The sequence below is a fragment of the Paroedura picta genome, chromosome 10 (assembly GCF_049243985.1).
Source record: "Paroedura picta isolate Pp20150507F chromosome 10, Ppicta_v3.0, whole genome shotgun sequence".
In the NCBI taxonomy this organism is placed as follows: Eukaryota; Metazoa; Chordata; class Lepidosauria; order Squamata; family Gekkonidae; genus Paroedura; species Paroedura picta.
Genome location: NC_135378.1, coordinates 82,319,291 through 82,347,175, shown reverse-complemented (window position 1 = coordinate 82,347,175; position 27,885 = coordinate 82,319,291). Strand labels below are relative to the sequence as shown.

At 47.0% G+C, this 27,885-nt stretch overlaps 1 protein-coding gene across 2 annotated transcripts; it reads left to right on the top strand.

The window, feature by feature from the left end:
* The first annotated feature begins 1,583 nt into the window (after positions 1-1,583).
* LOC143819477 (vitamin D-binding protein-like) lies at positions 1,584-26,538 on the top strand. Of its 2 annotated transcripts, none has more exons than XM_077301164.1 (13): positions 1,584-1,838; positions 8,191-8,260; positions 9,540-9,672; positions 11,446-11,657; positions 12,571-12,703; positions 13,412-13,506; positions 14,451-14,646; positions 16,602-16,807; positions 18,227-18,359; positions 19,955-20,052; positions 21,977-22,109; positions 26,143-26,229; positions 26,384-26,538. In XM_077301164.1, the coding sequence occupies exons 1-12, from the start codon at positions 1,775-1,777 to the stop codon at positions 26,194-26,196; spliced, it is 1,527 nt and encodes a 508-aa protein (XP_077157279.1). In that variant the 5' UTR covers positions 1,584-1,774; the 3' UTR covers positions 26,197-26,229; positions 26,384-26,538. The 2 variants fall into 2 exon arrangements, with proteins under 2 accessions (XP_077157279.1, XP_077157280.1); XM_077301165.1 differs by lacking the exon at positions 1,584-1,838 and adding an exon at positions 6,321-6,423.
* The last annotated feature ends 1,347 nt before the right edge of the window (positions 26,539-27,885 follow it).

Here is a 27,885-nt window from a genome sequence, read left to right as displayed (position 1 = left end):
TGCAGCCCAAGTTGTCTGAAGTAGAAGTGTACAGTGGCCAAAAACACACGTGGCAAACTTATCACTATTCAGTGGGGTGGACACCCGTGTGGCCCACCCCACAGGAAAGATAAATATGGTTCAAGAGATTCAGAAATAATGTGGACTAGGGGCTCCCAATCCTTTTGAGCCTGCAGGGACCTTTGGAATTCCGACACCGTCCAGTGGGGGCAGCCACAAAATGGCTGCTGAAAAAGACGGAGCCTGCCACAAAATGGCCGCCGCAGCTTGCCTTCGGATACACCCTGAAGATCTTGGTTGGTCGTACGGTGGCAGCTGCGGCTGAAGCAACGTTTCTAAAACCCTGAACGGCCAATCAAATCTTCAGCAGCCAATTGGGAGCCTTGCTGAGAAAAAGCCCCACCTGATCCCACCCACTTTCAAAACACACTTGGCAGTCTCCAAGGAAGGTCCCAACAGGCATGACGACACCCCTGGGAGTTCCTTGGTGTGGATTTGGCACAAAACTGTTGCGCTAGCTTTGAAGTGAAAATGAAGTGGAGCGAATCATCTCTTGGCCACATAAACATGGTGGATGGGAACGATGCCCCCTGTTGGAAGCTGCATGTGGCCACAGTCAATGTGCTTAGTAAGTCATTAGCAAAGTAATGCTCAAGTGGGGAAACAGTTCTTTGGTCTGGGTCTCAACTCTGTCTGGGGATACCAGGTCACCGGCGAGGAATGGGGGATGGAGCGGCCCAATCCAGGTTGAAAAACTGCTGGGGCTTTGCGGAGGGAGCCGGGGGGGGGGGCAGGGACCTCAGGGGATTGGATAAATAAATGGAGAAGGGGTCAGTTAGTGGCTATTAGCTCAGGGGGGGCACAGTGCCATCAAACCCACCCTCCAAAGTATCCCCTTTCCCCAGGGGGGCTTATCTTTGTAGAGTGGGAGATGTATTTATTTGCTTTCTTAAGCGATTCATACACCATCCATCTCAGACCTTGCCCTCTCATTGCGATGAACAGCAATTTAATACATGCTAATGAAACCAATTTTTAAAATTTTCAGGAATGCGATTGAATCCATAGATGTTTACATCACGGAGAAAACCACAGGCAGCACCAACCGCGATCATTGAGGCTGATGAGGGTTTCCACCAGTGAAGGTGTTAAAGGTAGGGAGGGGACACAGGGAACGGGGGGGGGGGAGAGGGGAGACCGGAGGGAGGGTGGGAATTGGTTGTGTTTTCTGGCTGCCCTCCAGCATGAGCCTGGCAGAAGAGCTCCAACTTAAAGGCTCTGTGGAACTTAGCAAGGTCGTACGGGGCTGTGCTCTCTCTCTCTCTCTCTCTCTCTCTCTCTCTCTCCTTCCACAAGGCAGGTGGAGACCAGACATGTTTCTTGAGGGCCAGGAATCTGTAGCTGATTGATGTTACTAGATTGAGAAGCTGTAATGCCAGGGATTCTCCAGGTCTCCCCTGGAGGCTGGCATCCCTAACTCTGCTGCAAAAAGCCTGACGGCCTTAGCAGAGCTCAGTTAATGTTTAAAGCTTTAGGGCCATCAGCCCCTGACAAAGGTATATTTGCCTTGTTGGATAGCTCTTTGTTTCATCCCTGTCAAGCCAAGGATGCCTGCCCTCTGCTCCTAACCTGCAATTTATCATTGATCCGGAAATGCGCAGGTATAAATAGCTAGGCGACAAGTTCATCTGTTTCCTCCTGAAGTGGCCTGTGGGAAGGGAGCCGTGATTAGCTAATCAGCTCAAAGTGCCACTGGAATTGTGGAGGGACAAAAATGAAGGCGGCCACCTTAACCATCTTGCTGCTTACATTATTTTCGAGCCATGCAATGCACAGAGGTAAGGCTCCATTTTGATGTTTGGGGGGACGCATCATCTGGGCATGGAACTGGGGTCACCGTGGGTGGGCAGGTAGTTGTGAGTTTCCTGCATTCTGCAGGGGGTTGGACTAGATGACCCCGGAGGTCCCTTCCAATTGAGGAAGAAGAAGAGTTGGTTCTTATATGCCGCTTTTCTTTACCCGAAGGAGTCTCAAAGGGTGCCTGTTGTGGGGAGAGGAAAGGGAAGGTGATTGTAAGCGGCTTTGAGGCTCCTTCGGGCGGTGCAAAGCAGCATATAAGAACCAACTCTTCTTCTTTCATGCAGTCCAACACACTGTGTCACCGAGTGGATGGAAAGCACCTCTATACCTTGTGGCTAATAGCCACTAACGGACCCCTTCTCCATTTATTTATCCCGTCCCCACTTGAAGCTGGCTTATAAACTATCAAGGCAAATGACTAAAAAGTCTCATATAAAAGAAGGCATGCCATCTTAATTTTTGAATCTAATTTTGTAATAGTCCAGGGAATATAATGCGCTGCTTTTGCATGCGCCCTAGAGGGGGGGGGGCATCTCCCCCATTAAGCTTAAGAGTATTTGTGTGAGCCTAAAGACTACAAATTGCACGATAATTACTTTGGAGAGGCAACTGAAGCGATGTTCTGTTTTATCACAGCGCTAATTGAATTTTCTAGATATGATCAATGAAAAGACTCCATATTTTAAAAGATCTAAAGCTTTATCAAGGCCAAGGCAACGCCAGAGGTTTCTTCCTTTTCTTCCACCAGCCCAATGCTTAACCAATCAGAATCAGAGCCAGAGACCAATTCTAATGTTCATGGCTTGCCCCGGAATGTTAAACCTATTGCATAAGCAATTGAGTAAGCTTTGTCAATATTTGCAAAGGTGAAGGTAGTACAATAGAACACAATTTGAGTCCAATGGCACCTTTAATGTGAACGTGAATTAAAGCATTTTATGTTTCTTGCATTGTGCAGGGGGTGGGACTAGTTGACCCTGGAGGTTCCTTCCAATATCATTCTATTATTCTATTCTATGATTCTAAGCACCTGCCCTCACCTGCCCACACTTGGACCTGGCTTCTCAGTCTGAACTGCCAAACTAGCCATAACACAGGACCATTTGGTAGCTGTGGCTCAGGGATAGAGAAGGAGAGCATCCGTGTGGCCTGCAAAAGATCCCCGGCATCTCCATTCAAAAATCCTAGCGAGTAAATGTCATGGGATTGTTTATTTGCTGTTTTTACAGTGGCGCTTGAGAAAGCAGCATGTTTAGCTGGGGAAGAACCTCCGCTCCAACCACCAAATGTCTTGCAATTACCCAGATGACGGAGTTGTTAGGTGGTAATCAAATGTTCTTCAAACAAGCATTTTACAGGCATTGAGGGATGGCAGAGAAGGGGATTTCTTCCTCCTACAGCTCCTTCAGCAAACACGCCAAGATAGCTCTTGAAAGGTTTTCAAGACTCATAATCTGCTAATGGTTCCCTTCCCTAAAGGAATAACTGGGAAAGGAGACTTTTTGCATATGTTCCAAGGTATAGAATCATAGAGTTGGAAAGGACTTCCCAGGTCATCAAAGATCATCAAAGATTATGAACAGTTGCTGCAAAAACACATGAAAGGTCCAATTCATTATTTAAACCATTAGGTGTTCGTGTATATTCGATGTACTAAAAGAGCTTCCTTTTGAAATAAATGCTTATCCATGTTGATTTTCTCATCAGGCTTATTCAAAACAGAGTCCAAGGTGACAAATTTGAATTCATCCAGGTGGTAGCTGAAGATCTCCTGGGATTACAACTGATGTCTAGGCGAAAGTGATCAGTTCCCCTGGAGAAAATGTCTGCTTTAGCAGGTGAACCCGGGGGTGAGGAAAATAAAGCCAGCATGGTATAGCAGCTAACAGCGGTGGGCTCTAATCTGGAGAACCGGGTTAGATTCCCCACTCCTCCACATGCAGCCAGCTGGTTCACCTTGGACCACTCATGGTTCTCGTAGAGCTGTTATTGCAGAGCAGTTCTCTCAGAGCTCTCTTAGCCCCACCTACCTCACAGGGTGTCTGTTGTGGGGAGAGGAAGGGAAAGGTGTTTGGAAGTGACTTTGAGGCTCCTTCAGGTAGTGAAAACCGAGGTGTTGGGTCTGTAAATCTATCGAGAACCAAGCTTAAGGTATGAGACAGGATCGTAACCCGGCGCTGTAACCAGCCAACACGCAGCTTAGATCCCAACTACTGGATCCAGTTGGTTTAAACAGAAACTGACCAATAGCGGGCAGTGGTGGGAAGATCTATTGTGTTGTACTGTATATAAATTGGGGGTTTTGGAGGGGTTCTCCAGTTCAGTCTCATTTCAGTTCTGCCTCTCGTGCCATCATGCCGGGATCATAACAAAGAGCCAAAATGAACTCCTGGGGTCCTGGCCTCTGAACCCCCAAATCTAACACGGGGTATAAAAACCGACTCTTCTTCTTCTACCTCCCAGGGTGTCTGTTGTGGGGAGCAGAAGGGAAGGGTGTTTGTAAACCGTCCTGGGACTCCTCCGTGCAGTGAAAAGTGGGCATAAAATCCCAGCTCTTCTTGTCTCCCATGGTGATATACCCCAGTCAAGTCCCTCCTCTCCCAGCCTCTGCCCTCCTCAAACTCTGCCCCTGAAATTTCCAAGCGTTTCCCAAGCCGGAGCGGGTAGTGCTAGAAGAAATGCTCAAAAGCAGCCATTTTCTCCAGGGGAAATGATCTCTCTCATTCGGAAACAAGTTGTCTCTCCAGGCCAGCTGCAGGTCCCAGCTGAAAGCTGGCAGCCAGACCTGTTGCAGTCAAAGGGGGAGGAAAGTCAAGGCCAATTTTCCCAAAGTCTCGCCCTGTATTTAATTTGGCGGTAGCCAGGGGACTTCAAACAAGCACACTTTTAGAGCTCAATCAATACTATTTCGTGGGATTAGCTGTTCATTAATAAATCCTTTGGGCCTGCTGTCGCTGCAAGACGAACAGCCTTCTCCCCTGAGATTGTGTAAAAGGGCCGTTTCAGGAGTATTTCTGACGGTTGCGTAGGTCTACATCAACTATGCCAAGGCTTTGGGGAGGTTTTTCCAAACCACCTGTTTAACAAATGCACAGCGCAGTAGTGCCCTCTTCAGGTCTGAGCTTGAACTGCAATCCTGTTTTTCGGTTTTGCTTGGAGACTGGTCCAAGCAAATAAAATTAAATTGTGGAGCAGCTTTCCTCGCCTTTTTACTGATGAGAAACCCCTGAAACAGTATTTAGGCTTTGAGAAACCTTAGAGCTGGCGTGATGATGCAGAATAGGGTTGGGAAGCAGTGGACACGCCCACCCGGGGTCCCTCCCCACCCCCTCCTCCAGGCCCATCATAGAATCATAGAATAATAGAGTTGGAAGAGACCTCCTGGTTCATCTAGTCCAACCCCCAGCACTTTGCAGGACACTCACAACCCTCTCGCTCCTCCACTGTCACCTGCCACCCCCTTGAGCCTTCACAGAATCAGCCTCTCCATCAGATGGCTCTCTAGCCTCTGTTTAAGAATCTCCAAAGATGGAGAACCCACCACCTCCCGAGGAAGCCTGTTCCACTAAGGAACCACTCTGACTGTCAGGAACTTCTTCCGGATGTTTAGACGGAATTTCTTTTGAATTAATTTCATCCACTTGGTTCTGGTCCGTCCCTCCCGGGCAAAAGAGAACTACTCTGCTCCATCCTCGATATGGCAGCCTTTTAAATACTTGCTTTGGTCTCCTCTCCCCCCATTTATCCACCCAAGAACCCAACAGGGTTCTGTTGTCTTTCCGCTTTGCCATTTTGGAAAGCGTGATTTCCCCCCACGCACACTTCCCATATCGTTTAGGAGCCTTCCCGCCCGGAATTCTCTCATTTCTTTCCAGAATGAAGCAGAATGACGGATTCCAACTGCTGTGAAATGGGAAAGGAAGAGGCCAACAGAGGCTGTGCAAAAGAACCTGTGTTTTCTATGCCCGAGACGGCGCAATAAATTAACAGGAGGTGACTGGTCCATTAAGGGAACGGAATCTCCTGGGGGAACAAAGAAAAGGAGAGGCGGGCCCATGATTTGAAAACATATTTTCCTCCCTTTCGGTTTTTGTCCAGATCCTTTTAAGTGCCGTGTGTTTTCAGAAGCCAGCGTTTCAGCAATAAGCTGCCCTTAAGTCAAGGATTATGCCTCTCCAAAGGGGTAAAGACATCTCGCAGAGCAGACGCATCCTCAGAATAAGGGATTGAAAGATAAGCAGGATGCTCAAGGGATTTTTTTTAAAAAGCTCTTTCTCTCTATCACTCAGGCGGTTTAGTGAATTTGAGAGCAAGGTCCCATAAACAGAGCTTTCGTAGCAGGCGACATGGAAGAGTAGTTCCAACCCCCTTCAAAGGCCTTAAAATCACAGCTTGAAATCCTTTTCTCTCCCTTTCCTCCCTCTCTCTCTCTCTCTAGCATTCAGTCTGATAAAGCATTCCTGCAAACTCAAAAGCTAGAACTCTGCTTAGGTATAATTTTGGTGGTAGAAAGTACATTCAATCCACAACAAATTTATGGAGACCCCCGGTGAGATTTTCAAGGTAAGAAATGTTCAGAGGTGGTTTGTCCTCACACCATGACCCTAGCATTGCAGGATCTCCTAGTCCAGATACTAGCCAGAGGCGACCCTGCATTGCTTCTGAGATTGGGGGAGCCAGGGCTACCTAGGCATCATTTTAGTTGGTGTTCATGAAAGGTATTGCATGGATTGTGCTTTGGTGTCAGTTCCCTCTCATTCTAGGGCTGGGACATACCTAGATGTTTGGGGCATGGATCCAGGCGAGGGGAGGGCAACCGACACATCCCTGGCTATTTTGGTGCCTGGGGCAAAGGGCAAGGGGCAGGACTTGGAGATGCAGGCATGGTGGGCCCAAACCATGTAGCCCCCCCAGAGAGCCAGCCAGTGACCCAGCAGACCCCAATTTATTTATTTTTATTTATTTATTTGGATTCTTCTTTCCCACCACTCCCAGAACCAGCTTGTGGCAGGTTACAAAACAGTTCATAACTAAAAAAAATAAAATGAAACCCCATTCAAAATCAAAACAAGGACATAAAATTACAACCATCAAAGTAAAAACTTGGACAGAGGGGTGGGCCACGTTGGGCCCTGCCTTGGGGGCACAACATCTGGACAGGCTCTACAATACTCTGCCCCTTGGCAGGGTGTAATATCATAGACAGCCCCCGACCACCACCACCACCTCAAGCAGCTGCTTTCTCCAGGGAAATCGGTCTTCAGAGTCTGGAATCCTGTTATTCCAGGTGACCTGGCCCCATCTGGAAGTTTAAAAACTATGATAAACTGCAAGAGGCAAAAACAGCTGGATGTGATTTAAAAGATCTTATTTCCAAATAGATGAGCAACAGATTTTCAAATGCTGAGTAGTTTACAAAACTTAAAGAGGCACAGTTATGGAGAAGTCACTGATCTTCCCCAAAATATATAAAATGTGATAAAGAAATAATAGCTCCCTTAAGGAGATATCCCCAAGGGATACAAATTAGTTTTCTAAGTTGTTCAGTGAGTTTTTGAACATCTGGCGCACGGCATTTTCAAAAATAATTCTTCGTCAGAACCTAATGGTGAATCTAAAAATGAAGAAATGTTACCATGAAAATTAGTGAAATCTCTGCTCACCAATAACTATAGACCCATACATTCATGTGACAAAGCATAACTATATTTACCATCGTCCATAAGATTATCAAGAATCATTTATTCTGTGGATGTTCAGATGCAACTGTAGCTTCATGAAAGCTGTCTGAAATATAAGAGTTGGGTTTTATACCCCGCTTTTCTCTACCAGAAGGCATCTACAAGAAGAAGAAGAAGAAGAAGAAGAAGAAGAAGAAGAAGAAGAAGAAGAAGAAGAAGAAGAAGAAGAAGAAGAAGAAGAAGAGTTGGTTCTTATATGCCGCTTTTCCCTACCCAAAGGAGGCTCAAAGCAGCTTACAGTCACCTTCCCAAGCCCAGATATTACTGCTCGGTGAGCTGTGACTAGCCCAAGGTCATCCAGCTGGCTACACGTAGAGGAGGCTTGCCAGATTAGAAGCCACCACTCTTAGCCACAATACCACGCTGGCTCACTCAAACAGATGCAAAGAGTTAGAGGTGTCTGTCATTGCTTGTTACAAAGAAAAGCATGGAGCTCTTTCGGGTGGCGCAGCTAAATGATTAAATTGTACACAATCCTCAAGCACGCCATGTTTCATTCAAACTCTGCCTCTCTTTTCGTTCCAATGAGTATTCAAGATTCGGATGCAGGAATGCACATTGCTGTTCTTTTTGCTTGGTTTTCTTTCAGGGCGAGATTACATGAGGGATGAAGTCTGTGGAGAATTCAAAAGCCTGGGGAAAGACAAGTTCCGAACTGGGTATGTATTTTGAAGGCTCCCTGGGCAGGGTCCCACTGGTCCGTTCCACCTTGCCGGCTTTCAGGATACCAGCTGCAAACGCCAAATTATCATTGTAAATCCCAGATGCTCAGAGACAATGTATGTGCCCAGAAAGAGCAGTGGAATCGATCAAGCAAACATTTTGTAATTGTGATTTTTATAGGAAGTACTATAAATGTATAGGTATAGGTATAGGTATAGGTATAGGTATAGGTATAGGTATAGGTATAGGTATAGGTATAGGTATAGGTATAGGTATAGGTATAGGTATAGGTATAGGTATGACCCATTGCTGGAAGGTCTCTGTGATCAAAAATCACATTTGAATATCTTTTATCTGATTAAAAAAACCCATCAAACTACATGTCAGGTGGCGAGATTTCAATGAGCCTCAAAGTGGCTTGGGGTGAAGAATGGGAAGGCGACGGTAAGCCGCTCTGAGATCCCTTTGAGGAGAGAAAGGTGACATATAAGACCAACTCTTCTTCTTCTTCTTCTTCTTCTATGCTGATTATGTCTCACCGAAGGAGTCTCAGAGTGGCTTCCAATTGCCTTCCCTTTGCTCTCTCCACAACAGACACCCTGTGAGGGAGGTGAGACTGAGAAAGCCCTGATATTCCTGTTAGGTCAGAACAACTTCAGCAGTGCCATGGGGAGCCCAAGGTCACCCAGATGGCTGCATGAGGGGGGGAGGGGAGTGCAGAATCAAACCCGGCATGTCAGGTTAGAAGTCCGCACTCCTAACCACAACACCAAACTGGCTCTCTTGCAAGCTGTAGAAGGTTAGTGCAGAACCTGCCAGCATATGCTGGCAGGGGCTTATGGGAATTGTAGTTCATGGGCATCTGGAGAGCCACAGTTCGGCCACCCCTGCCCTAGAGTATTATACCCTGTCCCTCCCCTCCCCAAACCCCATCATTCAAAGGTCCCACCCCCCAAAATCTCCAGGAATATCCCAATCCACAGCAGGCAACCCTGTAAAGTTAAGATAGGTAGCAACCTAAGGAATAGCCTTTTCGGTAGTGGCACCAAAGCAGTCAAATTCCCTCTCCAGGGTAATTCATCTGCCTTGGAGGGTGGAGACTGTGGCATTGGGCCCTACTGAGGTCCCTATTCTCCCCAGGCCTCACCTCCAAATCACCCCACATGAACTGAATCCTTCTCTATGTAGTAACAAGATCCACAAAGAAGGGAAGAGACCAGGCAGAACAATTCCCCAGAGTCCGACTCTGAATCTGGTACTCCTGTTTTTCCACAGGGCAATTATCGCCAGCAGCCGGAAATATTCCAACGCCACATTTGAGGAAATTCTGAACGTCGTGAGTGAGATTGTCTCGATTGCAGAGAAATGCTGCCCGGAAGGAGCTGATCCTGAGTGCTACGAAAAAGAAGTATGCTTCTCTAGTTCATCATCATTAAAGAAGGGCACACCAGCTGTTTCTCATACCCCATTTTTCACTACCCGAGGGAGTCTCAAAGCAGCTTCCAAACTCCTTTGTCCTCCTATCCCCACAACTGACACTCCCTTTAGTGCAGAATTTATTTTCTAACTTCAACATCTTCATTTGATTTTTACCTCTCAGGTGGCAGAAATTTACATGTGCTACAGCAGCATAAGGCACACCGCAGTCTGCAGCTCCTTGTTGAGTCCTGAGTCTGCTTGCAATTTTTCTTATAGAAAATGCAGATAATTATACTCAGTATCTTGACCAAATGAGCCTCTTGTGGCGCAGAGTGGTAAGGCAGCCGCCTGAAAGCTTTGCTCATGAGGTTGGGAGTTCGATCCCAGCAGCCGGCTCAAGGTCGACTCAGCCTTCCATCCTTCCGAGGTCGGTAAAATGAGTACCCAGCTTGCTTGCTGGGGGGTAAACGGTCATGACTGGGGAAGGCACTGGCAAACCACCCCGTATTGAGTCTGCCATGAAAACGCTAGAGGGCGTCACCCCAAGGGTCAGACGTGACTCGGTGCTTGCACAGGGGATACCTTTACCTTTATCTTGACCAAATATTGAAATTTAGATGATGATTAAGATATAAATAATGCATTTTTCTGTTGTTAAATCTAGGTATTGATTGACAAGTACATGTCAACAGTGTGTGTGTGTATATAAATGCACATACACATATTAGCTTCAAAGCCCGTTCCTAAGAATGGGCCTTGAAAGTCCCCCCTGCCTCCCCCCAGGCAGCTTAAGGTGGCTTTGGGCCGCTGAGGCTAGCTTGTTAGCAGGCCTGGGACAGAGCTCCTTAGCAGACAGTCAGCAGTCTAGGAGACCCTCCTTAGCAGGCCCTGCTTAACAGGCTGGGAAGCCCTCATTAGTGTTAGCAGGCCCTCCACCATGACCCTTTACCTAGGGCCCTCTCCCTTTACCTGCGCTGATTCCAGGCGCGTCTGAGAGCAAACAGACTACAGTCCAGGGACTGAGGGCGGGAGTATCAGGGGCAGGGCCAATTCAAACTTGGACAGCTGGACACGTTCCACCCCCCCAGGCTGTTTCACAAGTATATAGAGGAACCATGGATAAGGATATACATACATAAATATACATATACATACACATATATACACACACACATATATAAGGAGGGGCTGGTCATTGGGATGGAAGGTGATTGGCTGGCTGCTGGACAGACAGGCAAGCTGGTTGGAGGAGGAGGAGGCACTCTGATAGGACAGCCACCCTGAGTGGGTGTTAAGCGCTGAGTGGCACTTAAGCCATGAGACCAGCTCCAAGCCCTTACCAGAAATATTAAGCGGAACAGATTTTCCTCAAAATTCTGATCCCCCTCTCCTCCCTAAAAGAAAAAAAAAATCTGGGGAAATGCCTTCACTGTCAAAGCTTCAGCATTTCCAGACATTTTGCATCTCTAGCTGTACCCAAAGACTAGGATTTGATTTGTGGCTCTTGAGGAGGGGAACGTATTGTGCTATTGACTCCACCCTCTGAAGCAGCCATTTTGACCCCGGGGAAGTGCTCTTGATCATTGAGAGAGCAGTTCTAATGGCAGGAGGTCTCCAGGTGGCACCTGGAGATTGGCAACCCTGCCCAAAGCCCCTAATAACTGCCAGCTGACCCACCAGCTGAAGTAGAAAGTGACCCAAAAAGTAACGGATTCCCACTTGTCTCTTTCCTTCTCCCCCGCTCTTCTCCCCCGCGCACCAGTCTTTAGCTCTCTCGAACAGGTCTTGCAGCGACCCCTCTCCGTTCCCCAAGCACTCGGGGATAGCAGGCTGCTGTCTGGCGGAAGGCCTGGAACGCAAGCTCTGTCTGGCCACCCTGAAGCACCCTGTAAAAGAGATCCCTGTGTACCAGGAAAGATTCAATGACCAAGCCTGCATGGCCTTCGAAAATGATTCCCAGGGATTTCGAGACAGGCAAGTTCTATCCACCAAGTGCATTTTTGTTGGGCTACGCAAGATCCGTCATGGACCCCAGTTCCTGACCCAAGTTTAAACTGTGTTCTCCTGGGAACTCCCGGACTGTTGTCATAAAGCCATAAATCGCTAGTTGGTTCCTGTCCTCCTTCTGCATACCAAAGTGTCTCACCGCCAGAACACTTTATCTTCTCCTGCTCTCTCTGACCTTGCTAGGAGCTGTGAAGTCTCGACACTTGTAACATTTTAGATCAAAGTGTTGGCCAGATGGCTCTCCTGAGAACTATTGTATTTTCCCATCTTGTGTACCCCTCTTCCCCCCTCCTCTATTTGGTCTCCAGTGTATAGACCCTTTGTCTCTGCCAAAGAGTTTGTTCATCGAAATTAGCCTATAGATGTCTGTGTGTTAGTCTTTTGAATAAAACTTCCATTTGGATTTCACCATCTCTGAAATCTTGGGGTTGGCAAAACCTTGGCAAAAAACTCTACTTGGGTGTCTCTTGCCTGGTTCCTGACATCATGTGCATCATTCAACAGCATATGGAGAATATCCAAAGAGATGGATACCACATTTAGATAGAAACTTCATCATCTTTTTCCAATAATCTTCTCCTATGTCCTGATTGGCACAGAATGTGTCGTCTAAGATGCACTTCTGTTTTCGTAAGCAAAATTTCTTTCTCTCCTTACCATGGGAATTGGGTCATCTTTGTAATAGGCTTGAATGTGCAGGATTGGGGATACTGCGAAAAAGCTTCTGTGCTCCCAAAGCAAATTGTTTTTGTTTTTGGGAGGGGGAGCTGTTACATCTAACCCAGTAAGAATCAAGCCGCCTCAGGTCTTTCCTAAGCCAGCTGGCCCAATTTGTTACATAGCACCCCTTTAGGCTTCCTTTTTGTGCTCTCTTTTCTAGACATCTCTATGAGTATTCCAGAGACTACAGCAGTGCCCCAGTGCCTGTGGTGGCTGCTTCTGCAATGACCTACCTAAACATGATGAGAGCATGCTGTCATAATGGTGCAGGGGGATACTGCTTCACAATGCGGGTCAGAACATTTCTCTTTTTAATTTAAAATGTGTCATGCTTCCTTTACCCCCCCCCTACAAGTTGCATGGACCATTCGAGGCTGTGGGTGTGCTTCCAGGGCTGGGGGGAAGGCCTCTGTTCCCCCCTTTGCCCCACATCAGCCCGGCCTTTCCCCCAGCCATGGAAGCTTCTAGGGTCAGGGGGAAGGCCTCCAGCAGAGGCATGACCTTTCCCCCGAGCCCAGAAGCACACCCGGGGCATGCCTCCAGGGCCGGGAGGAAGGCCTCCTTCTTTACTCATGGTGTCCCACTGCTTCCCCACTGCTTTCTGGCCTGTCCTGTCTTGGTGAGGACATCTAGCATGCCTTCTGATTGGGCCCTCACCTGACTGCTTAGAACTCTTGTCCGTCCAGGTGAGGGGCCAATCAGAAGGCGCTTTACGCCTTCTGATTGGCCCCTCACCTGGACCGGCCCCACCCACTCTCCACCCTCTTACCCCTTAATGAAATATGATAGTGGAAACCTGACTGGTAATGCAGCATTACTAGCCAGTAATGCAGAATCACTCTGGTCAGAGGAGGCATTGGGATGCATGGAAGCATTGATTTTATTGAGGCCATGCGATAATCCTTGGGCACCTTGTGCCAGAATTCCAGGGAGAAGGGACAGAAGCTCAAAAGAGTTGGAGACCCCTGGTCTAATGAATCTCTATCCCTTTTGCGTTGCAGAGGTTATTCCGGAAACCACTTACGACGCTCACTCAAATATCCAACAAAGCGTGCTTCCACTATAATTTGCTGGGGAAAGAAAAAATCAAGCTCAGGTATGAAAGATATCTTCTGCATTCATGGCAAGCCATAAATTCAAACATCGAGTGTGGAACTCATTATGAGCGCCTCCCTGGAAAAACTAGGCAGATATTTCAGGGCCATTGCTCTCCCATCTTATATTGGTGTATTTGGTTTTTCCTACTTAAATGCAGAACTTAACATTTGTCCCTATTGAACTTCACTTTATTCAGTTTAGCCCACTTCTCAAGCCTATCAAGATCATCCTATATTCTGTTGCTGTCTTCGGTTGTGTTTGCTACCCCTCCCAGTTTAGTATCGTCTGCAAATTTAATAAGTATCCCCTCTAATCCCTCATCCAAACCATTTATAAATATGTTGAACACAGGCCCCAGGACAGATCCTTGGGGTCCTACACTTGTCACAATTCTCCAAGAGGATGCTGAACCATTAACAAGTACTCATTGGGTACAATCCGATAACCAGTTATCAACCCACCTGACAGAATTAGGATCCATACCGCATTTTACCAGCTTGTCAACAAGAATATCATGTGGAACCTTATCAAATGTTTTACTGAAATCCAGATAAACTATATCTACAGCACTCCCCTGATCCAGCAAGGTAGTCACTTTCTCGAAAAAAGAGATAAGGTTGGTCTGACACGATTTGTTCTTGCAAAACCCATGCTGAGTCTTAGAAATCACAGCTCTCTGTTCCAGCTGCTCAAGGACTGACTGTTTGATGATTTGTTCCAAAATGTTGCCAGCTACAGATGTCAAGCTGACAGGTCGATAATTATCCAGATCCTCTTTTTTCCCTTTCTTGGAGATGGGGACAGCATTTGTCTGCCTCCAAGCATCTGGCATCTGGCTTGCCAGATTAGAAATTGGTGCTCCTAAGCAAGAAAACTGAGGAGTGGCAAGCAGGTGGTTTCTGGAATGGCAAAACTAATCTCATCTTCTTGGCCTTCATCTAGCTATATAATAAAGTTTGCCCGGAAAAGTTCAAAGGCTACCTTCGAGGATGTCCTCGCCCTGGCCATAGATGCTTCGGAAATGGTGTCCAGGAGCTGCAATGACACATCCAACAGCACCTTTGAGACAGGAATTAGTATTGCAGAGCCAAAGACGCCACTGCATTTAACAAGGAACTCTGGTCCAAACCTCTGGCAGGTGATTCACTTGGGGGAAGGGTATTTCACAAAACTCTGGCATTTCTTTGGGGGCCTGGAAGGGTTTCTCAACTGAGTGGGAGTCAATTAATTTTTTCTATATTTTTAAGATTTGTTAAACAATTATCAGATGATATGACAAAGGTCATATGGAGGAGGGCAGGATGCTGTTTCCGTTGGCTGCAGAGGAAAGGACGTGCAGTAATGGGTTTAAACTACAAGTACAACGATATAGGCTAGATATCAAGTCTAGATATCAGGCTAGATATCACAGTCAGAGTAGTTCAGCAGTGGAATAGGCTGCCTAAGGAGGTGGTGAGCTCCCCCTCACTGGCAGTCTTCAAGCAAAGGTTGGATACACACTTTTCTTGGATGCTTTAGGATGCTCTGGGCTGATCCTGTGCTGAGCATGGGGTTGGACTAGATGGCCTGTATGGCCCCTTCCAACTCTATGATTCTCAATGGTCATGCTGATTCATGTGTGTGCAGATATGCACCCCTTCCAAAATGACCATTGATGGTCCTGGAGGGGATGGAAAGGGGAGACACGCTGGGTGGGTGTGTGCACAGCTATGCTTCCCATAGAATCATAGAGTTGGAAGGGACCTCCTGGGTCATCTAGTCCAACCCCCTGCACTGTGCAGGACACTCACAACCCTCTCGCTCATCCACTGTCACCTGCCACCCCCTTGAACGTTCACAGAATCAGCCTCTCCGTCAGGTGGCTATCCAGCCTCTGTTTAAAAATCTCCAAAGATGGAGAACCCACCACCTCCTGAAGAAGCCTGTTCCACTGAGATATTGCTCAAACTGTCAGGAACTTCTCGACATTTAGACGGAATTTCTTTTGCATTAATTTCATCCAATTGGTTCTGGTCCATCCCTCTGGGCCAAGAGAGGATGACTCCCAATCATATTCTGCACCATCACACCACTTCCAGGGGGGGTTGAAGCCTGAAAAAATATTTCAGGGTTTTTTAAATGGCAAAATATTTGAGAAAGACTGGTACATATAGTATAATATATTCAGTACATTTTCATTTAACATTTCTAGCCTCCAAATTCGATGCTAAATGAAGTTGTCTCACCCGATACTGCCTGCGACCATAGTTGACACTGACCTTGCTAGATCGGTGGTCTAATTTTATATAAGGCATCTTCATGTGTGTGTCTACGAACAAGACGGACCACTGGTGTGATCCAACATGATGGCTCTTACGTTCTTACATCCCTGCTAACACAGCGATAAAGAGAACATTCCCTGAGACTATAAACTGAATGGGAAGGGGGGGATTCTAGATGACTGCAGTGCTTACAAATTAACCATCGTAGGCTGTGGCCTCTCTTTGGCATGTCGGAGGTCCCAGGTTCAGTCTCCAGTTCCAGGGATGAGGCAGTAGGTGCTGGGGAGAGTTTCTGTCTGAGGCTTTGGAGAGCCGCTGGCAGTCTGTGTGGACGATACCAATCTAGAGAGACAGAGGTCTGATTAAGCATGCAGCAGCTGCCTGTGTTCAGTTCCAGGTTTCTGACCTCTGGGCTCTTCTGGTTAGATGAGCCCAGAATTTTACACTTCTTGTTGGAAACAGGCAAAGTCTGGCATCCAAAGTGGCCCTTCCAACAGAAGAAGAAGAAAAGCTGGTTCTTATATGCCGCTTTTCTTTACCCGAAGGAGTCTCACAGGGTGTCTGTTGTGGGGAGAGGAAGGGAAGGTGATTGTAAGCTGCTTTGAGGCTCCTTCAGGCAGTGCAAAGCAGCATATAAGAACCAACTCTTCTTCTTTCTTGCAGTCCAACACACTGTTTCACCGAGTGGATGGAAAGCACCTCTATACCTTGTGGCTAATAGCCACTGACGGACCCCTTCTCCATTTATTTATCCTTATATCCTTGTGTTCTTTTTAGTAAAGAAATGTTTGGTTCTATTTCATGATCCAATTATTGGCTGCCTCTTTTCCAGCTCTCGGAGCATACCACCAAAATCTGCGATACGCTTTCCACCAAAGATAAGATATTTCATGACTGTTGCAATGCTATAAACAAACTGAGTGCATACCTCTGCATCTATTCGCTCCCGTGGATGAGAACTCCGCCCAAGCTTCCCGATTTTCAAAAACCATCGGATGAAGACCTGTGCAGTGAAAATGGAACTCTAGCACTGGAACAGTAGGTTGATTCAGAATTTAGGATCCTAGGGTTGCCAAGTCCAGGTTAGGAAATACCTGGTGGTTTTGGGGATGGAGGCTGAGATTTGGGGAAGGGAGGGACTTCAGTGTGTATAATGGCATAGCTTCGGCCTTCCAAAGTGGCCATTTCCTCCAAGTGAATTGATCTCTGTCACCTGGACATCAGTTCTAATATCGGAAGATCTCCAGCTACCGCAAGGAGGTTGGCAACCCGACACGATACTCTTCTCAAAGTAGTCAAGATTCTCCATTTTTCTTTTGGTTGGCCCGAGACAGAATGGTGTCTTTTGACTACTTGGATTTGTGAGCTCCGCGTCTGAAATTATGGTGACATATTGTTGGGAGCTTCATGGTTTATGATTCTTATGCCACCTTCCAGAAATTATTATTATACTATATTATTATATGTGTGCATATCGTTTACTTGACCCCTGATGGAGACCCTCTGAATTGAAACATGCCTTCCCATTCCTCTCCCCCCACAACAGACACCCTGTGAGGGAGGTGGGGCTGAGAGAGCCCTGAGATTACTGAAGAAGAAGAAGAGTTGGTTCTTCTATGCCGCTTTTCTCTACCCGAAAGAGGCTCAAAGCAGCTTACATTCACCTTCCCTTTCCTCTCCCCACAACAGACACCCTGTGAGGTGGGTGAGGCTGAGAGAGCCCTGATGTTGCTGCTCGGTCAGAACGGCTTTATCAGTGCTGTGGTGAACCCAAGGTCACCCAGCTGGCTGCACATGGGGGAGCAGGGAATCAAAACCCGGCTTGCCAGATTAGAATTCCGCACTCCTAACCACAACACCAAGCTGGCAATCAGCAAGAGATTATTGCCACGGGCTATATAATCAAAGCAAATGGAGCTTATGTCTCCTGAGGCTCCAAGAATGAACTGGGGAGACCATTTAAGCCCTGTGTGAGTGACCAGAGGAACAGATTCCAGCCTTGAACCCATGTTGAAGAAGATTTTGTTGAGCTGTAGCTATCAAAAATAAGCCTCTGCCAGTGCTCACAGTGGAGAGACTGGTCTTTTGCAACGTTGAAGTGCTGAAGGCTTGGCCTGACCAGAGACTTTGATTATATACTACAGACTTTAGCAATAACATCTTACTGATTGTTAGCGGAACCAGATCCTTTGACTTGCCTCCTTATATTGGACCTTCCTGTCTTTTTTTTTAATGACATTTCTGACTAGCCCTTTGTCTCTGGCAACAGGGGCAGCTCTGGATGAGCAATTCAGCTCAGTTCTCAAGGCACGGAGGCCAGGCAGTTGGCCTGGAAATGAAGAATCTAAGTCCCCATTCCAGCTCACTGCCCTGACCCTCAGCAAGAAAGACATTCTGCAAATTACCTTTGGTAGATCCAGACTGAAATATTGGCTATTTTTGTTTTTTGACTTACAGCTATTTGTTTGAGGTCGCTCGGAGGCACACATATGCCCCGGAAGCAGTTTTCACATCCATATATGAGTCTTCCGAAAATATCGTCAGTAGCTGTTGCAGTGACATCAACACCACAGCTTGTTTTGCTCTAAAGGTAATGTCAGATCTGTGGATTCAGAGACCAGGGAATTCATTTGAGCTCTTTATTGTGACCCCAGCATGGTAGTACAAGAACCAAAACTGAAGCGGAGAAACCCACAACCAACCCCAACTTATATACAAAAGGCACACAACAGGTCGAATAATAGAATTCTAGAGTGGGAAGGGTCCATAGAGGCCATCTAGTTCCACCCTCTGCTCAATGCAGGATCAGCCTCAAGCATCCAGGAGAATGGTCTGTCCAGCCGCTGCTTGAAGATGACCAGTGAGAGGGAGCTCCCCATCTCCTTAGGCAGCCCCTCCCACTGCTGAACTAGACTCATAGAATCCTGTAGTGGGATGGGGTCACACAGGTCATCTAGTCCTACCTCCCCCACCCACCCCCGCTAAAGGCAGAATCAGCCTCAAGCATCCAAAATAAGGATCTGTCCAGCCACTGCTTGAAGACCTCCAGTGAAGGAGAGCTCCCCATCACCTTAGGCAGCCCATTCCAGTGCTGAACAAGACTTACAGAATCCTAGAGTGGGAAAGGGCCATCCAGGCCAACTAGTCCCAGGTCCTGCTCAATGTAGGATCAACCTAGAGCATCCAGGATAAGTATCTGTCCAGCCACTGCTTGAAGACCACCAGTGAGGGGGAGCTCCCCACCACCTTAGGCAGCCCATCCCACTGCTGAACTAGACTCCTAGAATCCTAGAGTGGGAAGGGGCCATGCAGGCCATCTAGTCCCACCCCCTGCTCAAGGCAAGATCAGCCTCAAACATCCAGGATAATGATCTGTCCGTCTGTTGCTGGAAGATGGACAGTTAGGTGGAGATTTATGTTGGCAGAGTTTACTTATGCTAAGGGATGAAGCACCAGCTGCTCAAAAAACCAATAAATTGTTGAGAGGCAATACCGAAGAAAGGAGAGAGACAGTCCCAACAGTCCAACTGACTGTTCTTCAGGAGGCAAACAGGGAGGAAATCTCCAGCTAAGCGTTTTAGAGGATACTATTAAGGCTAAATCTAAACTGTGCTCTTAACATTGTTTATCTGTAATTTTATATTGCCTGATTCTGTGATTTAGTATCTTTCAATTTAGATTTGTACATATTTTATATGCCATTAAGGAAGGAAGGAAGGAAGGAAGGAAGGAAGGAAGGAAGGAAGGAAGGAAGGAAGGAAGGAAGGAAGGAAGGAAGGAAGGAAGGAAGGAGATAGGTGATAGATACCAGGAAGTTCCTAATCTAAATATACTAATTACACATCTCCTCTGATGTTCCCCATAGGATATTCTTTATATGCTGTCGAATCATGCACATGACAGATCTGGCATATTCCAACAATTCAAACCTGGTTTTCCTAAATCTGAGTCTGACATTTTAACCACTACACCTGATCTGAGTTCACCAGATCACAGTGGCCATAATATTGGAGGGAAGGTCCCTGGACGTCTTGGGTCCCCATTGGAACAAGGTGCCTGGGGGCTCCCCTTTTCTGTCCTCCCCCAGAAGTGCATGATTTCTTATCTTGTTATTAGTTAATTAATTGGTCCTGCTTAACGAGCTGATCCTTAATGCTGCTTTGTGCTTTTGTGTCTGAACTCCAGAGACCAAAAGCGAGGGAACAAATATTTGATTTGCTTGAAAAAGGAACTGAAATGTGTTCACAATTTATTCATCTTCGAGCCACAGGATTCAAGGAAAAGTAAGTGTTACGTTCCAGACTGGAGGGGGGGGCAGGTCTTTCAATTCAGGACAGTGGCTGGATGTTTATAAATCAAAATATATTCTTGAATTATCCTTTTTTCCCCTTATTCCTTGTTTAACTGAGCAACAAGCGAATGAGCAGATCCGTTTTGTTTTCTTTGAGTCTCCCCAAATTCCTCTGTAAGTTCCTAAATTCATGTTCAACCAGGAGAATTTCTAAATGTAAACTTGCAAGCTTTTAAGGAAGGCTGAGCATCAAAGAATTGAGGCTTTTGAACTCTGGTGCTGGAGAAGACTCTTGCGAGTCCCTTGGACTGCAAGGCGAACAAACCGGTCAATCCTAGAGGAGATCAGCCCTGCCTGCTCCTTAGAAGGCCAGATCCTGAAGATGAAACTCAAATTATGAGAAGGAAGCCCTCCCTGGAGAAGAGCCTAATGCTGGGAGCGATTGAGGGCAAAAGAAGAAGGGGACAACAGAGAATGAGGTGGCTGGATGGAGTCACTGAAGCAGTCGGTGCAAACTTAAATGGACTCTGGGGAATGGTAGAGGACAGGAAGGCCTGGAGGATCATTGTCCAGGGGGTTGCGATGGGTCAGACACGACTTCGTACCTAACAACAACAAAACTTGCAAGTTCTCCCAGGTTTGCAGAAATGTTTTCCCCAAACTGGACCTGGCCCCACTGTGTTGATTTTTTAAAATCCTTCCCCTAAATTCTGAATTAAATATTCAGTGATCACTAGACACCTAGAGAACACAATCTCAGTTCCCAGATGTTGAAACCATGGATACTGGGAATTTAACAACAGGAGGGCAAGCTACCCATCATGTTCCAATTATGTTCTGTTGCTATTTCATGTGAAGAGGGCAATGCATAGATTTTTTTCTCTCTGTGGGTACAGCATGTATCAAAGTTATTCATGCATAGATAACCTGAACTTTGACTTTACTTCTTAGCATGATATCACATCGGTGGAATCCCATTCTTTGTGTTTATTATTATCTGTCTAGCCCATCCTTTGGAGGGAGGGAGAAGGGAGGAAGGGAGGGAGGGAGGAGGAGGAAGGGAGCAGGTTGGAGGATGACGATACGGAAAGCGGTATTCCCTATCGACTCAAAATGACTAGTACGAGGAAAAACCTGATTGCATGCATGTCCACATTTTGGCAGCCCCTAATTAGACCCCGTTAGAACCCACTTAGAGCCTCTTGTGGCGCAGCCGTCTGAAAGCTCTGCCCATGAGGCTGGGAGTTCAATCCCAGCAGCCGGCTCAAGGTCGACTCAGCCTTCCATCCTTCCGAGGTCGGTAAAATGAGTACCCAGCTTGCTGGGGGGTAAAAGGTAATGACTGGGGAAGGCACTGGCAAACCACCCCGTATTGAGTCTGCCAAGAAAACGCTGGAGGGCGTCACCCCAAGGGTCATTCATGACCCGGTGCTTGCACAGGGGATACCTTTACCTTTACCTTAGAACCCACTTAAAAAGATGAAATCCAGTTTTGGGAAGATTCCTTTGCTTCAGGGCAATTCAGTACTGCGTCGGAAGAAGCATATTTTAGTGCAGAAATGGACAAAAAAACTCAACCCTTTGAGAGTGCAAATCCAAAAAATATCGCTAGTGCGGAAACATAGTCTCAGTTCCTGACGGCATGGCTCTCAGCTTGCCTGAGGCACTCACCTGCCCTGTCCACATTGACGGAAGGTATCCAAAGGCCTTCCGTTTGCAAGAGCTGGGCGAGTTTGTCAATGATAGGGCATTTTGCAGGGCACGAATTCATAGTGTTGCCATAATTTGGAAGCCAATTGATGGGCACATAACACTGAGAGAGAAAGACGTGCGACATTTCATCCGGACAACGTAGTTTTCATTGTGTGGCTTTTCTTGTCATGGTTGCTACTAGACTGTGTTTCATTGTGCTGCAGGCTAAGAGAGGACTACAGGAAGAGGCTTCCGGAGGCCCCTGAAGAAGTCATTTCCGGGCTGGTGGAGCAGAGATCCAGCCTTGCTTCCTCCTGCTGCCCTGTGAATGCTCCTCCAGTATATTGTGGCTTGAAGGTAAGGGGCAATCTCATGAGTCGAGACACCAGGGAAAGGCACAGTGGAACTTGAAGTATTTTAAAGCAGGGGTAATTCAACCTGGGGTCCTCCAGATGTTCATGAACTACAATTCCCATGAGCCCCTGCCAGCGTTTGCTGGAAGGGGCTCGTGGGAATTGTAGTCCATGGACATCTGGAGGACCACAGGTTGAATACCCCTGTTTTAAAGTTTTAAAAAGAACCTTTCTAGGCCCTTCTACTTTAGAAGAAGAAGAAGAGCTGTTTCTTATATGCCGCTTTTCTCCACCCGAAGGAGTCCCAAAATGGCTTATATTAACCTTCCCTTTCTTCTCCCCACAACAGACACCCTGTGAGGGAGGTGGGGCTGAGAGAGCCCTGATATGCCTGCTTGGTTTGAACAGCTTTATCAGTGCCGTGGTGAGCCCAAGGTCACCCAGCTGGCTGCATGTGGAAGAGGAGCAGGGAATCAAACCCAACTCACCAGATTAGAAGTCCGCACTCCTAACCACTATACCAAGCTGTACTTAGGGGGGGAAACCCCTGAAAATGGGGGCAGCGCAGGGTTCCCCACATTTTTTGAGTTTGTAGGCCCATTTGGAATTGTGACCCAGCCATGATAGATGCAGCAATAAAATGGCAGCCACAAAATGGTCACCACAGCTTAACCTAAGTCACACAGTGCAGATCCTTGTCCTGGGGTGGCAGCTACTGCTAAAGCAACATTTTAAAAAGCAGCACAGCCAATCAAATCTCCAGTGACCAATCAGAAGCTCTTCTGGGCAATAGCCCTACTTGGCTCCTCCCACTTCCAGGTACCAGAAAAGGTGTCATGATAATTTAGGGGAGGGCAACTCATTACTTTTATGTTTTGTGCAGCAGCATGTAGCATGACGTTAAATCATCAATCTTTAAATAGGACAGGGTCCTATTAAATAAAAGAGTAAGGCCACCTGGGGAGGAGTTAGGGCGGGCCCTGTCCAGGATAAAAACTCAGAGGGCCCAATCAGGAGCCGCGAAGCGGCTCCTGATTGGGCCCTCCGAGTGTCCATCCAGGGCCAAGCAGCCAATGGGGAGGTGCACAAAGTGCCTTCCTATTGGCCCCTCACCAGGACAGACCAAAATTCCATTCACCCAGCCCAGTCTGGCTGCCAGTCTGCTCCTGACCACCAAAGGGAGAGGAGGCCAGTAGGGCTTCCAAGGGGGATGAGAACAGAGGCTGCGCCAGCCCTTTTTGCCCCAAGGCTGTCCTAACTGCCATGTCCAACTGTCAATTGCCTCAGAACCCTGGCAGAGCTGGCAGGAGGCTGGAGAGTGCTCCCCCTCCCCCCCTTCAGGCCTGCTGCAAAGGAACCTCTGACAGGCCCTGACTGAGGGAAGGAGGCCTTTCCAAGAGCAATGCAGGGGAGCCTGAGGGCGTTCCTTTCCCCTTCTGCCAAACAGTTGCCTGACAGGGAGGCCACAGAAAAGCCCCTTCTCACTTAAAATACTGCTCTGGCCAGGGGTTAGACACAGCCAAGCTATGTGTCTTTCTTCTTTGCAACTCTCTGCAGATTTGAGGCCACTGCACAGCATTATTCTGCAGAGGAAGCTGGCTCTTTTGTCTCCTGTTTCATCTGCACAACAACCCTGTGCAGTAGGCCTCAAGTCTTTCAATTCAACAACAACCTGGGTGGGAAGCCTTAAATGTTTCTTCTCTACCACAACCCTGTCCAAAGTAGCCCTTTCTGCCTGGGGAGCTGATCTTTATACTCTGCAGGTGAGCTGTAATTCCAGGAGCTCTCCAGGCCACACCTGTAGGTTGGCTACCCCTGGGTTGGAAATATTCCTGGAGGTTTGGAGGTGGGACTTCAAAATCATACAATGCCTCAGAGTCCAGCCTTCAAATGAGCCATTTTTGCCTGCAGTTGGTAGGGAGTGGTGCAGGAGTGTCCCTCCTGGCCTATGGGTTATGGCCAGCCCTTATCAGCAACTGTTTGTATTCTGGGGCACAGACAGGCAGACCAGCATTAGTCCTGTGAGTCTGGAAAGTGCAGGAAGATCTAAATAAATATTTACAGCCTGAAACTAAATAGAGAACAAGTAAATGTCTGGAGACACATAGTAACTGAAATAGTAACTGGCAAATAACCTTGGCCTGGCAAATAAAAAAACAGTATTAAAAACCTTACTAAGGTCAAGACTGCTGTGCACAGACAGTCTTCCTCTTAGGGTTGCCAGCTTCCCTGTGAGGCTCGCTACCCCACCTCCCTCATGGCGAGACTGCTATGGGGAGAGAAGGGGAAGACGATTGGAAAATGCTTTGAGACACCTGAGGCCTGCTGGGTCACTGCGGCCCATTCCCAGTTCTCTCAGATCTCTCACAACCCCACATACCTCACAGGTTGACTATTGTGGAGAGACAAATGGAAAAGGTGTTTGTAAACCGCTTTGAGACTCCTTTGGGTAGTAAGTAATAGGGTACAAAAATCCGTTCTTCTAAGGAGCAACCATGAAAGAAGCATGTGGGCACATAACATTTTACCAACAGTGAAAATATGGGAGACAGAAGGAACAGGGTGGACACCTGTGTACTGTGACTACCCTATGTGTATTAGGGCATAGGGGCATTTCGGTGAATGTGGCCTAATTCACACAAGAAGGGAAATGACGCAGAACTGGGGGGAATTGGTTGCCATGTAATCTTCCCCTAAGAAGAGTCTCCAGTCTGATTTTCCCTTCACATATCTGAGGACATGGCTCTGGAAAGCTCATCTGTAACCACTATGCCACAATTCCCAAAGGTCAGTCCTCTCCCACACTGAATGAACATTCCACAACACAGGTTCTTGACACCCATATCTCCACACCCATGCCCTCATTTGCCACCATGCCACCACAACCTCCCATACAACACACATGACAACCCCATGCCCTTACAGACTGGACAACTCCTCCCCTTCCTCTTCCCACTGCCAAGCTCTAGCGCCCGTTGTATTCTTGGAGACAACGGGCTTTGCCCCTAGTATTAAATAATACGTAATGAAGAAATAATTAAAAGTATCCGTTTTCCTTGGGGTTTGGGGGGAAAGGGTTGGTAAAAAGTGATTGTTTGATATTGACTTTCATGGAATTTCAAATATTCAGAAATCTGGATTTTTTTACTATTGAACTCTCAAAGGGTCAAAACTTCAGATTTTGAATCTGACTGTTGAACCTGAATTTTCGTGTGAGTGTGCATTCCCTAGTGACCAGTTTAATGGTTTAGCTGAGGAACATTTTGGCTGGGAAGTTTGATCTATGGGCCTTATGAAATGTCTTGTTTAGATCTGCTGCCTTTTTTGCAATTTTTTCAAAACTTTTCATGGCAGCTCTTTTGGTTGTTTTGATGGTTTTTCCGGCAGCAACGTGGCACTAAAATGCATATAAACAAGAAAGCTTTAAAGCCATTATCTGGATCAGGGGTCCCCAACCTTTTAAAGTCTAAGGCAGGGGTAGTCAAACTGCGGCCCTCCAGATGTCCATGGACTACAATACCCAGAAGCCTCTGCCAGCATTCGCTGGCAGGGGCTTCTGGGAATTGTAGTCCATGGACATCTGGAGGTCTGCAGTTTGACTACCCCTGGTCTAAGGGTACCTTTGGAATTCTGACATTGTTTGGTGCAGGGATGACCAAACTGCAGCTCTCAAGATGTCCATGGACTACAATTCCTGGGAGCCCCTGCCAGCACATGGTGGCAGCAGCTCATGGACATTGTAGTCCGTGGGCATCTGGAGAGCCACAGTTGGCCACCCCAGGCATGGCGAGCGCAGCCACAAAATGGCTGCCTCAGGAGATGGATTCATCAACAAAATGGCTGCCATTTTAAACACTGTGCTCAGCCAATCAAATCTCCAATGACCAATCAGAAGCTGTTCTGGGCAAAAGCCCTACCTGAAGCCACAAACTTTTAAAAAATATTTGTCAGGCACCAGGAAAGGAATTGGGGGGTGGGCATGGTGCCCCCAAAACCTTTGGTTCAGATCCGAGTTCAAAATGTTTCTTCAATTTCAGATTGAAACTGAAGTTTCTCGCACGTGTTCCCATGGCATATGCTTTCAGCACTGAGGAATCTATAAACATTTTTTTTAATCCTCTCAGGTAAGTGGCCATTCTGCATCCCCTGTAATGGCAGAAAGCTGGCTGATTCCCTGTTTAGAAAGCTAAACAAAACCTCCATCATCAGGGGTAGTATATCACTTTGTTATTAATTTCTCGATGTCACTGTAACCCTTTCTCCTTTTCATATCTCCAGAGCCACCATTGCTTGAGTCCGTCAGCATCCAGATAGGAAACTTACTGATGCATGGAAACATCAATTTTCCTGGACCCTCTGTTCTGATATCCGGAATCATCTCTCCTTCCTACAGATCGCAGACTGAAAATTCCAATAAAGTTTTTATAAACACACACACCAAACACCATTCCCTTTGTTGCAGTTACGTCAAGATTAGTTCTGGGGTTAAGGTTCAGGAAGAGACGTTTTGGTTGACAGCCATTTTCACCCTCTTGCTACGGAACCAGCTTGGGTGACCTTGGGCCAGTCACAGTCCTGTGTGAGCTGTTCTCACAGAGCAGTCCTGTCAGAGCTCTCTCAGCCTCACCTCCCTCACAGGCTGTCTGTTGTGGGGAAAGGAAAGGAAAGACCTCAGACCCTGGAGGACAGTTGACAGTCAGAGTCTGTCACTATACTGACCGTGATGGAGCACTGGGCCAAATCATTCTAGTTTGCTTGCTTATCAACTATTCCAAATTAACCTTGCCAACAGGGACCTGTGGAATGGGTAGTTTTCCACTATATATGTTCTAGAGTTCAGCACAACACAACAAAATTCTCATTCTCCTCCCTTGTGTGTTCCTGTTCTTTCAAGGTGGGGAGGAGAATCCTTACTGGTTGATCTAATTTATTTTATTTATTTCTTATATTTAAATACCAACCTCCCTTGCGGCTCAGGATGGTTTAATGTGATACCATATCACTTTATTTATGCCCACCATAAAAACTTACAGTTTCAATCTGCCGGACATAAGCCTGCCAAGCGGGTTTGATTTTCTGCTCCTCCACAAGCAGCCAGCTGAGTGACCTTGGGCTAGTCACAGTTCTCTTACAGTTGCTCTCACAAAGCAGTTCTCTTAGAGCTCCCTCAGCCCCACCTCCCTCACAGGGTGTCTGATGTGGGGAAGAAGAAGGGAAAGGTATTTGTAGCCACTTGGGGACTCCTTCAGGTAGTGAAAAGTTCCTGACAGAGCGGTTCCTCAGTGGAACAGGATTCCTTGGAAGGTGATGTATTCTCCCTCTTCTGACATTTTAAAGTAGAAGCTAGATAGATAACTGACAGAAATACTGTTTCTGTGAACTTAAACAGATTGTAAGTGGGTGGGCAGAAGGGACTGTGTTGGCCCTTTCTTGCATGCCCGGGGAAACGCCGATCGCCACATTGGTGAATTTCAGACTGGCCAGAGATTCTGGTTTGGGGGCAGGGAGCATCTAGGCATGGGATTGGGGGTCACTGTGGGTGGGCAGGTAGTTGTGAATTTACTGGATTCAACTCTATGATTCTATTAATCAACCATGGGAAACGAGTATAGAACATGTGAGGGGGGGGGTAAGAAGCAACAGGGGGTGCAAGCAAGGCCAATGAGAACACAGAGAAACCTGTTGTTAGGCAAACTTACCGTCTTACGCAAAAAGTGGGGTCAAAATTACCCAGGGAATTAAGGTGGGGAACAGATGAACTTTCTTTTCAGTATATTATA

Excerpts from the sequence above, each read along its gene's own strand:
- LOC143819477 (XM_077301164.1), top strand. The coding sequence starts at position 1,775 with ATGAAGGCGGCCACCTTAACCATCTTGCTGCTTACATTATTTTCGAGC. Across the intron at positions 11,658-12,570 it reads TCCCAGGGATTTCGAGACAG|ACATCTCTATGAGTATTCCA; the intron begins GCAAGTTCTATC and ends TCTCTTTTCTAG. Across the intron at positions 14,647-16,601 it reads CTGGTCCAAACCTCTGGCAG|CTCTCGGAGCATACCACCAA; the intron begins GTGATTCACTTG and ends CCTCTTTTCCAG.